The 12,436-nt window shown below is 46.9% G+C and overlaps 1 protein-coding gene across 1 annotated transcript in view; it reads left to right on the forward strand.

Annotated features, from left to right (window-relative positions):
• The first annotated feature begins 491 nt into the window (after window positions 1-491).
• SNRPD1 (small nuclear ribonucleoprotein D1 polypeptide) overlaps window positions 492-12,436 on the forward strand; it is a 43,991-nt gene continuing 32,046 nt past the window's right edge. The window contains exon 1 of the mRNA XM_069613356.1: window positions 492-670. Coding sequence (XP_069469457.1) covers window positions 657-670 — 14 coding nt within the window. The 5' untranslated portion in view covers window positions 492-656. The remainder of the gene's footprint in view (window positions 671-12,436) is intronic.

The following is a 12,436-nucleotide window of genomic DNA, read 5'->3' on the forward strand; positions in this document are numbered from 1 at the left end:
CCTTTAGACACCCAAAACATAGCTCTCAACCATTTATGTTGCAAAAGCGGGTGAAAACTCCCGATTTAACTTTTGGCGGGTGAGAGGCCCATTGAAATGAATGGGCGTGCATGAGGTTTGGCGGGTGAGTCCGCTGTTTACAAGGCGGGTGACACCCGCCAAAAGCGTGTGAGTTGGGAGCTATGCCCAAAAGCAACAATGTCTACAGTTTCGGTAGACAGCATGGAAGTGACTTGTGCAGACTTTGTTGGAGGGGTGGGGCAGTGTTGGAGGGGTGGGGGCAGTGGAACACACAAAATAAAAGTTACATTTGTTGTTTGATAGTCGCTACGATTTGATCACCAGCAACCACCCAAAAGTTCACGCTGAGTCGGGAAAGATTACTCCGCTCGCTGTACAATTCAGTCCAAGTCCTCTTTCTATGTCTCACGGCCATGGTGCACAGTCTGTCTTCGGTTTTCATCATTTAAAAAGGTTCTACATCCGGTTTTTCGGGCGCCCTTTGTAGTTTACTTCCGGTTTCTGGCCTGCTTTACGTTTTGTTGTGCCGGACCGTCTTGTGCTTTGCGGCCTTGACTCTCCAGTGCTCAATTTTTTCTATTCCGCTTTACAGGCGGGAGCATTTCTCCGCGGTTCATACCGAAAACGCTGCCAGGATGAAGCTTGTGAGGTGAGACAACAAGGGGATGCGACCCGGTGGGCTGGCAGGGCCCCTAGCCGAACGGATGGAGGTGGATGGTTGAGAGGATGAGCTGGCTCTACGGGGTGAACCGCCCTATGGGGATATAGAAAAGGGTTACGCGCGAGTATTGGGCACTCGTGGTTTACTTAGTTTGAAAGCTCAGTTCTTGGCGCGCAAGGGACAATGACTGGGTGGCAGTGAGAGTTGACAGTCGCGAAGTGTTGGATACATTGCAACTGCCGAGGGCCGCCAACCCTGCGCGACGTAGCTTATTCAAAGAAACTCGTTGGGTGAAGGGAACCGCATTGGTAAAAAGCACGTGATTTAAAAAAAATGTTTTTAGTGGAAGCTGTTACGGTATGTGCTGCAACATTACGTGCGGCGCAGAGGCTAGAACTAAACGAACGAACCTATGTTTGTTCTTTTCAAATTCGTCGAAAGCAGTTAAGAGTCGTACATACACGGGCTAACGCGGTTGTCCGTTAACCTGCCATCATGTAAAGTGAACGCATGGTGTTTTGCACCGTTTGGCCTTCCGCACGAGTTAACCCTTTTAAAGTAAAGTGACGTATTTGGTTTTCGAAACCTCAGTTATTAGTGGTATGTTGCCGGAGTCGCCATTGTTTTTTTTGTTTTCTTTACCACGCACCGTTGCATGGTTTTAGGCGCCCTGGCGGTGTGAAGGGGGGGGGGGGCAGTTGGTTGAAGACTACTCTTCTGCTGTTTGGATACATATGTTTTGGAGTAGTACGCCGGGTACTGACTTCTTGTTTCCAGTGGTTTGTGGAGTACATGGATGCGTTTTTGCAAAATACCTACTGCGTGGTGTTTAATTTAAGACGTGCTGTAGTATTTCCCGTATATTGTCCGCCTTCTAGTCGCCAGTCTATATTGCTTACTTTGTACAGTTGCTACATTGCTAGTCCACAGTTCGTTTGCAGGGTTCATTTGCATACTTTAATTCCTGTCGTTTTATTTCTCCAAGGTACAACGTATCTTTTTAAAGTTTTGAAATGAACATGACACAATGCCTTTCGCATTGCGCTACGCAACCCATCACATTAAGAATGCTCCCCACAACTTGAACAAAGCCCTGACCATAACCCAAAGTTACACATCGATTACATGCATTGATCAGATTGTATTGCTGGGGGTCGATTTAACTTGGACCTCCCTCTGGAAAAACCTTCCTGCCACTCTAAAACTGAGAACTGGTTCCTTTCTCTTTGCTTCTGCCTTCTCTGCTCTCCCCTGTTCTGCTTGGGGATTGTGCACCCGGTTACCCTATGATTGGCGCCCAGGTACTTCCCACCCTGCCACGCACCTGCACTGCCTCCTGGCAACCTTTGCCCTTTGTGTACAAGCCCCCCCCATTCCCTGCACTTATCAAGCACCCCTGTCTGTGCCTTAAGCATAGCACTTTCCCATGCACTTGCTCCTTCTCAATGTCACTGGGTTGTAAGAGCGTTGTTTTTTTCCCCCCTCCCTGCCTCATCCCGCTCTGAAACACGTGTATGAGTGCGATCAATTGTGGCATCCTTTAACATGACTTTTCCCCAGGCATGTTTTGGTTAATTGTGCAGATCAAGATGGTGTAATGGAATCAGTTTACTTAAACTGATAACTGGCTACCAGAACAGGCCACTGTCTTGATCTGTACAATGAATCAAAACATGCCTGGGGAAAAGTTGGCCACTGTGCCCCACCAAGTTGTTTTAGCTGTGCCTAGTGGCTGTGCAGTGTCTTCATTTCTGTTGTGCCCTGCCCTGTCTCTCACCCCCTCCCTGTGTCCCCCTTCCCACCCGGTTCTGTGTGCATCTGTGTTTCAGACTGGTAAGTGACACCCCCCCCCCCCTGTAGCCAACCATGCCGCTATCTAGCTCTCCTATCTTCTGTAACTGCTTCACTATCTCCTATCACTAAAACTAGTCAGAAGAAACTTAAGGACATTCTGGGCTCCAGCCAAGGCCTTCCTGCTGAGACTCTCGCTAACATCCTCTTCTTCGTTAACGCACCTGACATATGGCCTTGTTACATGGTTGGTTTTCTCTCCTATCGCCTCTTCCATTAATGGTGGCACTCGCTGGGAGGTTCTCCCTGACCTCTTCGCATTTCCAGAGTCGCCATTGTCTATTTCAATGGAACCATCAGGGTCCTCGGCCCAACCTTCTTTGACAGACTCCTCCCTTGCCTCTCTCACCTCCCCCTCCGGCCAGACTCCCTCTGTACAGGCACCCTCACTCTGTTGTACTGTCCCGGCCCTCTTGTCGTCCATGGCTCCCTCGCCATCCTCGGGTGGGATCCCCCCCTGAGGAAAACCCTCAAAGATGGCAAGACGATCAACATCAAACGCTCATCTGATGATTTTGGCGTGGCGATAGCATTGTCCATCATCCCTACTCCTCTTTCGAGTGCCTAGTCTGCAGACTCACTCTCCTCTAAATCTTCTCTCACTGTGGCCACCTGGACAGTCCACTCTCTTCCACTCGGAATGGGATGACCTGGCCTCCTCTAAACTCCTCCTGATGATTCTCTCTCCATATCTATCATACCCTCTGGCTCCAGGCACACCACAAGTCACACACTGTTCTCTTCTGACATCCCTCTGCTCTCCTCTCCTGCAGCAACGCACTCTGCACTGCCACTCTGTTTCAGGCAAATGAAAAAAGTGACAGTGGCTGCCTTTGCCCTGCCTACTCTACTCCTCCCATTCCTGCGGTTGACTCCCACACCGCCCTCGCCAACCCCAACCTTTCTATCTCCAACACTCTTGGCTCTGCCATGAGTGTCCAACTGAAGCCTTCCAACAATTTCTACTCTTGGTACGACTCCGAAATGGCTGCCCTTAAACTCAAATGTAGGGCAGCTGAGTGGAAATGGAACTCATCAGGCGGATCATCTGACAAACTGGCCTGTATCTTCCTTCAAAGGCAATATAGACTCTGCATTTGCTCCAAGAAAAGCCTTTATTCAAACCCGCATCTCTGCGGCATCAAACACGGCTGAACTTTTCAAAGTCTGCACTGGCCAATCATGCAGCATCCTCTTCTGTCACACCCACCTAGGACCTTTTCTCAGCCCCGGCTGCACACTTCATCACATAAACCGAAGACGTCCTTTTCTCCCTCTCTTCCACTCCACAGCATATACCAACACCGGAGGCTCCCTTGGGGGGCCCCTCCTCTCTCGCACGTCACACCTGATGAAGTCACCAGACGAGTTTGGTCTATGAATGCTTCATTCAAACAGGTGGACCCCTGCCCCCCTAAAACCATTAAGGAAAAATATCGACTCCCTCACCCCAGCCTTGGCTGATCTATGCAATCTCTCCTTTTCCACTGGAGTTTCCCTACTGCCCTTAAGCACTCCCTTATGCATCCTCTGCTTGAGAAACCCTCTGCCAACCCCTCCATTCCAGCAAACTACCGCCATCAATCCTTTCTTGGGCAAACTCAGAGTTGGCTATCACTCAGCTGACCTGCCACACTGAATCTATTGATTGCTTCCACGACCATCAGTTGGCTTTAGAGCATCCAGATGCACAGTGCTTGCCACTTTCACCTCTAACTTCATGACATGCAACTATCCTCACTCGTATCTGACTGCATGTCATGGTGTGCTGCAAACAGCCTCTGCCTCAACAGCTGTAAGACTGAGATCTTCCACCCTTTCACCCCCCTCCCCCCATGGCACTGCGCCACACCCACCCCCGGGGCAAAAAACCTGTGTCATCTTCGACTCCACGCTCCTTCCCCTCTCGCATCTCTAAAAAATCTATCAGCTACACCATCTCAGAGGTGCTCTACCTTTTTTTTTTTTTTTTCTCTTCCCCCAGCGGCTCACTGTCTCCAGAGCCTTGGTTCTCTCTAGGTTGGACTATTGCAACAGCCTCTCCTCCCTTCAGCCCTGCATCTGCAACTCATCCAGAACAGAATTGAGACTTATCCTTGGCTTCAAGCCTAGGGACCACATCTCTGGTGCTGAAATCCCTTCACTGGCTCCCCAGCGTTCAAGACCCTCTGCATTGTCCACAAGGCTTTCTGGGGCCTGGGACCTCCCTACCTGCAACGCTGCCTACCTAAATGCTGTCCCTCTCGAGCCCTCCTCTACCTCCAACCTTCTGCGAGTGAGCCGGTTCTCTAAGCAGAGATTCTGAGGGAGATCCATATCCTCGGCAGGTGCCTCCCTCTGGAATTGCCGCCCTCAGTCTTGAACCTAACCGTAAGTTCCGAACTCCTCAAGAAAAGACCATCCTCTTCTCTTCCTTCGCCCGCCCCCACCCTGCTAACCTAGTATTCTCCCTCCTCTTCCTTACATCTTGCCGACTGGCACCCTGGTGTACCTCAGTCTCACTGGTCCTGGGCACCCCCACCATCCCTCTCTCGACTTGCCTCAGGGCCCTACATCCTCCCATCCTCACGGCGCTTAAACTTAACCCACGAAAGTGGCTCTCTGCACTTAACCCAATGTCCACCGACTGGGTGCACTTGGACCCCCTCCTGTTAGTCTGTGCGCTTGCATGGTCCAAATGCAGCGTGCCCAAGGATCGTCTGTCCTCTCCCCCCGTTTGCACTGCTAATACTGCAGAATTGCTGTCAGGCCTATTTACTGTCTCTTAAATGTTCAATGTATTTTACGCACTTACTCTGCCTGTGCAGACTATTCTCATTTCAAGGGGTCTGAAAGACTTCTTTTTTTCACCCTTGTTCCTATCCTCCTCGAGCACTTGTACACTTTTCTTGTGTATATGCGCTATATAAATATACAATTTTTTGGTCCATCAGTGACCATTCAGCTAGTATCGGACTTGGCCTGCGAGGCTTCTCACAAATTCAATTGTGCAACCCCTTCATAGTCTTAATTTGTATATAGTGTTGACTGCTACGGGGGGAGGGGGTTTAAGTCAACATTTTCAGAACAAGCTGGTAGGATTAGACTGGGTGATCAAGGATAGCAGGGTCGTCTGCTATCCTTGATCAAAAATGTATTAGCATAGTTTGCTAACTGGATTTTTTTTTTGATTAGCAAACAAATCCATTTGATAAGCAATTTTGTACTAATATTATTAATGTCACCGGAAGTTATTTATACCTAATACCTAAGACATGAAATGAGCAACAATACAGCAGTTTTGTGTACTGCTGAAATAAGACAATAGTGATGAGTCAAGCCTTGCAAATTCTTTAAACTTCAACTAGACCTGCAGGTGGGTAACTTGGTTTACCTATTCAACCCAAGGGAAATACATTCGACCCATGGCACTCGAGGACAACACATTTAAAATTGGATTTCTGTAAAATGGTGCATGTCATGAGAAACCCACTTTGTTTGGCACACTGCTGCCACCCAGAGGCCAGCTATGCACAGTTAAACCTTTATTTGATATTTACTGCAAACAAAGTTAAATAAAAGTTTCAAACATCTCTTGCAAATGCTACTGGCCCTTAATAAGATCTACTGGACTATGCGAGTGGGCGAAAAGACTTGGCGAGCCATAGATGAGTGTATGTAAACTGTTAGCTGCATGAATGGACACAAATGGATACAATTTTAAAAAAGGCTCTGAAAACAGTATGGACAACTGTCTCCTGCAGGTGGTAATATATAATCATAAAGCAAAGTGAGCTCTGGAGGCTAGCTACAATGTCTGGTAGTGCAGTATATCTGTAGATGTGCAGATTTGATGCAACTATGAATCACTACTTTGCGTAAACATCTAGTTCGCTTTGTGTATTCATTATGTAAGAAGAGACTCAAGCATGGTGGATTGCGTAGCAGGCAGAGAACCGGGCAAACTAGTTGGAATATTGTAGTTTGCGGTCATCTCACTTTCGGGGACATGGTATAAAGCAACAGGGCGACCATATACAAGGTCAAGAGTATGGGTTGACTCATGGGTTAAGCACCAGAGAACATGGTTTCCATCAAAAGCAGTTGATATGTGATCATGTACATTTTCCAAAAGTGTTCACTGGTCAATATGATGCATCTTCCCCAACAAAATGAAATATAGCTGACACTATGAAATTTAGTTAAACTAACCTAAACATTACTGTAAAGCATGGAGGTGATGCACTGTTTTACAGTATCAATACTGTAATGCATTATATTAAGTTCACACATACTGGTCTTTGCCATACAGGCTATAGAATGTTTAATAAAAATATAATCGCAATTACTTCAGGTTTGCAATTATTTTAAAAATGTATTCTTGCCTTGCACTCCCACACATGAGTTTGGCACTGAAGAGTGCAGAAGATGATTACTGCTGCACTTTCTCTCAATTAGCACTTGAAGTGAACATAGACACGAGTGTCAAGAGAGCACCGAGGGCAAGAGGAATGCAGGGCGAGCTGTGATTTCATTGAGGAGGGCAACTTAAATAGCTAACTTTGCTACACACGTGTCCTTTTTGATTAGCCAACCTACAGAATTGCATAGCAAATTGTTATGCGACACTGCTTATTTTATGTCTTGTAATGCATTCATCGTTATTAGTTTGTGGCAAGAAGTGAGGGAAAATCACATGGACTATCCGTGGTGGATGTCTGTACACATCTGCTATTCTTATCCCTGCATGCCTGTTGTGGACCGTTCAGTGTTTTGGGGCACAGCCCACTCCCATTGTCGGGGGGGGGGGGGGGGGGGGGTTGTTGTCCCAGTGCTATGTATATTTTGTCCTTGCTTCCTAACATGCTTATTTGTGGTGTGCGCTGGATCGAGGCTCTGTGGCCTTGCAACTTCTTTTAGGTTATAGGGTGCAGCAGTGCATGCATGTTGCAATTCCTGTGTTGGTTTTGGGTACTGGTGCTATTTTGTCATGCAAGCCAGTGCAGAAAAACTCACTTGCCACCTCAATTCTATAAATGCACACCATTTCGAATGGATTCTTTCCTCTCGTCTATTTCTCATTTGATGTCCCTATCACAGCGCTGCCATTCTTCCAAAACCTTTCTGATGCCAGAGGGCGCAGCGCCCTGCCCTCCGTAAAATCTCCCCTCCCGAGCCCTTCGCTCCTCTAACTCCTTCAGGGTCAGTCGTTTTTCAAAGAAACTTGCTGGGGGTAGATCTATCTTCGGCTGGATCCTCCCTTTGGAACATCTTTCCTGCCATCTTGAAGCTTGACTAGAACCATCTCCGGTTCCGAAAGCAGCTCAAGACCTTCCTCTTCACTTCTGCCTTTGGCCCTCTTCACCCCTGCTGATCTGCTTTGATCTCTCAGCACTGTGCACCTGGCCTCCTTCGGGCCCAGGTACTTGCTCACCCTGCCGCCTTCCTGCACTGCCTCCGGGCCACCCCTTGCACTGGGGATGTATCTGTACCCATACAGTCGCCCGCCCACTTTATTTCTGCAGTATCACTGTTTATCACCTTTTATTTATTGTACTTATTATTTATTCTGTTCTCTCATCTGCTCCGCTCTTTCCACTTCTCCCAGTTCCATGCACTTTCCCCATGCACTTGCACGCTCTTAATGTCACTGTGCCTAGTAATGTTGTTTTTTGTTCTCCCGTTCCCCTCCCTTTGCCTGGTCGTGCTCTGAAACACTTGTGTACGAGCGTGATATAATTAAAAATATCATACAATTTCTAGGGAGGTGGGGTATTTCTCAGGAGTGATACAGGGAAGGTGAGGATGTACTGGGGCTGGCCGAAGAGCTGCAGGTCGCCAGTGACCGCGATACCTACTCGGAGATGGTCATTTTGCCAGCTCCCATCCCTGGAAATCTCTAAGCCCCCCCTTCCTGCGTTTGGTAGGCTAAGGTGGCCAGTACTGAGGGCTTTCGGCTCCATCCAGATCAAAGGTCCAGTGCGAGCTATGCAATATCTTGGGGAATGCCCCCAAGAAGGAGACATTCCAGCCCTTCAATGTGGCAGTGGATGCCCACATACTTGGTACGCGGAGAAACAGGGGCCTGCCCAGTCAGACCCAGTGTTTCTCTCCTCTCATGCCTCACCGGAGTTTGGTGTTTCAGGCCGCTACAGTGTAGGATATGTTTGAGCAAACTAGAAAAGCGATTTGGCAGTGCTACAATTCGACCTCAGTGGATTGAATGTTTTTTCCGCTATCAAATGAATGCATTGACAAACATGAAATATTTATCGAATTATAGTTGTCCTTCCTAGGTTTGCTTACGAGTTTTAGACTAATACATTTTATTTTAGATATCATTTTAATTGTAAATCGACATACATTGGAGCCAGCAATTCCTTTCAAAGAGATTTTTTTTTTAATCATATTGCTATACTCCGAACATCACTACGGGAAATGCTGGCGAAAAGGCCAGGAACTTTTTTCTTTTTTAAACTGAGCTCCTAGAAGTTGATTGAAGCTTGGAGAGCCAGTGTGAGGAACAGTATGTGTTGTGTGTTCGTAGAATGAGTTGGCGATGGAATATTTATGGGTTGCAATTTTTTTCCGCCTAGTTAGTATTTAGTATGCTGCCCATTTGCAACCTTGTGATCTGGGTTGACGAGGAGCCAATTCTCTCATGCAATGTAAAATGTGCTTTCTTTTCCGAAACTGAAGCCTTTTGGAGCCTGCATATTCTCATACATGATCACTTGTATTACTTTGGTGGTTTTCTATGCCAATATAATACAATATTTGCACATCTGTTTAAGAATGATTCCATGCATGAGTATCACTTTTTTGTTGAAGCTTATGCCAAAACCTGTGGAATTACTCTTCCCCGCGTGGGAATAAAAAAAAATTATATTCCTGAAAATAGTTTAAATCAACTATTTCTAGGACCAGTGCTTAGCACATACACTACGTCTTTACCAGGTTGTATTTTGAACACTCACGTTGCCAAGTGTAGTGACTACTCCAAATTCCCTATCGGAACATACTTTGTTGCGAGCAAGTTGATATTGCGTAATGGCCTCCTAGTTCATTAGGCACTTTTCAAGGTATGCTTCTCTGATGTATGTCCACTGTTTGGCCTCAAATGTTACCATGTACAGTTTTATGCTCCTTTTTATGGAAGAAAAAAAATCCTGCAATTTTGAACCTTCCGTGAGGATAGTTTCTAGCCATTGTGTTCTTTAACTATCACAACCCGCCCAACAAAGAGCCTATGTTTTACTGAAACTGGTTATTGGGGCGATATAACCCATGGCGGCGGGCCTGCCCAGCCGGTAAATGACTACGTCCAAGTAACAGGTGGCAGTGATGGTACCGGCATGGGCGGGGGTTATATCGCCATTAGCACCTACGTTGGGTCCCTATGCGCCGCCGATGGTGGTCCTTATTAAAAGAAATTTGACTTGCTGTGCGTTGCAGCATTGTTTCCAAAGTCGGTTTTCAATGTTGATAACCGTAACGTCTTCACTAATAAAACGTATGCAGGGGCAACTGTGGTGCCGCACCAGTCAGGAAGTAGGTTTTAACATTTATTAAGTTAGCACCCATGTCGCAAACTACACAGGTGCTGAGGTGAGAGAATACAGCCAGCGTTCCAAGCTTCTTGGTTGGTCAGCACCACCTTCCTGGGTGCTATTTGGTCTTAAATATAGCAGGACCTCGTAGTGGTTAGGGACCTGCAAGGAATGTTGATGGGTTATTAATAGCATGCTTTATACTCTCAGGTTTCTAAGCGGGACTCGGGTATTGAACCTGTGGTGCTGTCATTTTGCTTCCAAGGAGAACACGTTGCTGAGACCCTGAGCTATCCTCCCGAATAGGTTGGCATTGTTGGAGGAAGAGCAAGGTGTAGCTGTTGCGGTCTTGTTGATGCTTGAAGAATATTAGTGTTTGGCTGCTAGTGTTTTGTGTAGTCTGGTCACTGGCTGCATAGGTTTATTTGGATAAGTGAGTTTCTTATGTGCCAGCCAAGTAAACGAGCTTATCACTGACTACTACCAGATTTCAATTTTGCTCTTGGGTTGCATCTGAGTTTAACCACTGTCCTGGTTGCCATCTCTCCCTGAATGGCCCCCCCTTGCCATCCAGCACAGACCACTTGGTGAGTAGTCCTAGGGCCCTTTCTGATGCTTGGTGAGTGCCTTTCCTTGATTTTGTTCGGTGTTTTGGCTTGTTTTTTGTGCCTTTTGGAGGAATGTATGTATTTTGCAGTCGTTTTTGAGCTAGAGCGTGGTTTTCGTGGGGATTTATTTGGTCTCCTTTGAATCCCAACCTGTTTATTGAGCAGGTATACTGCAGGAGTGGCCTGCTGTCGTCCTTTGTTTTTGGCTTTTCTCCACCCCGCCCAACCTCATAGCCATTGGCTCGGGTGTCTGTCTCTTTCCGGGTGGGCATCTCTGCCTCCGCCGGCCCCACTTTCCTGAATGTTTCCGTCCCGTGGTTAACTAGCATCGACCCATTGAAAAATGTAACCCTCATTTTGGGACGAGGGGGCACCCCTTTTCCATCCAATACTGGACAGAATAACCCCAGACCCGTCCCAAGTTGTTTAGTGCCTGGTCCAATTTCTGTCCAGTTTTTTTTGCTCTGCTGTACAAAAAATGTTGACTTTCTCTATGGGAAAATGAATGCGTAGGCCGTGTTTTTTGCTTTCTTAGCAACTTTTTTTTGTTTCTAAAAATGTCCATTCTGGGGGACGGTGGGTGGCAACAAACTTTCTGTTAGCAAAATATCAGTCATGCACGTTAATGGCAATTGAATTTTCGTATTTCCTATGCAACTTGATAAACTATAGTGCAGCCATTGCTGCACTATAGCATATCTCTGGGGACCCAAGTACAAAGCCTTGCAGGACAAAGTGATGGGGAGGACTGGGAGAAGTACAACCTAGCCATCAAACCGAATGGCTGTGATTGGAGACGTGTGGAACCAGCGAGTAGCAATCAGAAGGGAAGTAAAGTGAGTAGAAAGCAAAATGACGTGGTTGACGCTGTCATGGCAGCGTTCTGATCCAAGAGGATCAGAATAGATGTATTACGTTCGGCAGTAAAAGGGGAGTTTGGCGTGAAGAGCCCTTTACGTCGAGTGTGCTGGGTGGAAGCCAGATTTGGTTACAGGAAGGGAAAGCATGAGGATTCTGATGAGGTGAATTAGATAGTCGACCTCTTTTGAGAAATTTAGAAAGGAAGGGGAGATGAATCAGAAATTGCACAGTACAGAGGGAGTCGAGGGATGGTTTTTTTTTTTAACGGATAATTGAGGCATGTTTGAAGGAGGATTTTTTTTAACGAATTCCAGGATTGAAGAGCGGTCAGATGGGGGAGCAAGCCTGCTCAAGGGCCATAGAGGGATGTATTAGTGGGATTGTGCAGGGGTCGAAATTAAGATTGGACGAGCAGGAGCTAAAAGCAACTCCTGTGTATCTGGCATTAACGAGACAGCCTGAGCTACCACCGAAGAACAAGGAGCTGGTACATAGCGCTGTGCTATTTGTAGATGCAAACGTAATATTTTGTCCCTTGTTCATGACCCCCATATGCTTTGTTGTGTAGATGTGCCCTAACGCGAATTTATAGATTGTCCAAAATGCACAGATAATGTCGCCTAGGATGTTCAGTATCAGTTGATTTGGGGAGCCGAAAGTAGTTCCTGGCAGCTGTCGGTTTCTAATCTGGTCTCACCTCAGTTTCGGACCCTTTTAGTGGTGCGGGCAGGTGATCGATTAAAAGGCTGTGAGATCCGCTTGTGAAAGAAGAGAAAAAGGGTACCCGAGCCAGTGAGAGTTGGGAAGGGGATTGGAGGGGCGATTTATATTAGTCTGAGGAGGACAGGATGGTGCATTTTGATTACTTTATGGATGTCTTTGGCTGGACTGTAAGTAAATCCAAT

This window comes from Ambystoma mexicanum, chromosome 5p (genome assembly GCF_040938575.1).
Source record: "Ambystoma mexicanum isolate Mex_15411 chromosome 5p, UKY_AmexF1_1, whole genome shotgun sequence".
Classification (NCBI taxonomy): domain Eukaryota; kingdom Metazoa; phylum Chordata; class Amphibia; order Caudata; family Ambystomatidae; genus Ambystoma; species Ambystoma mexicanum.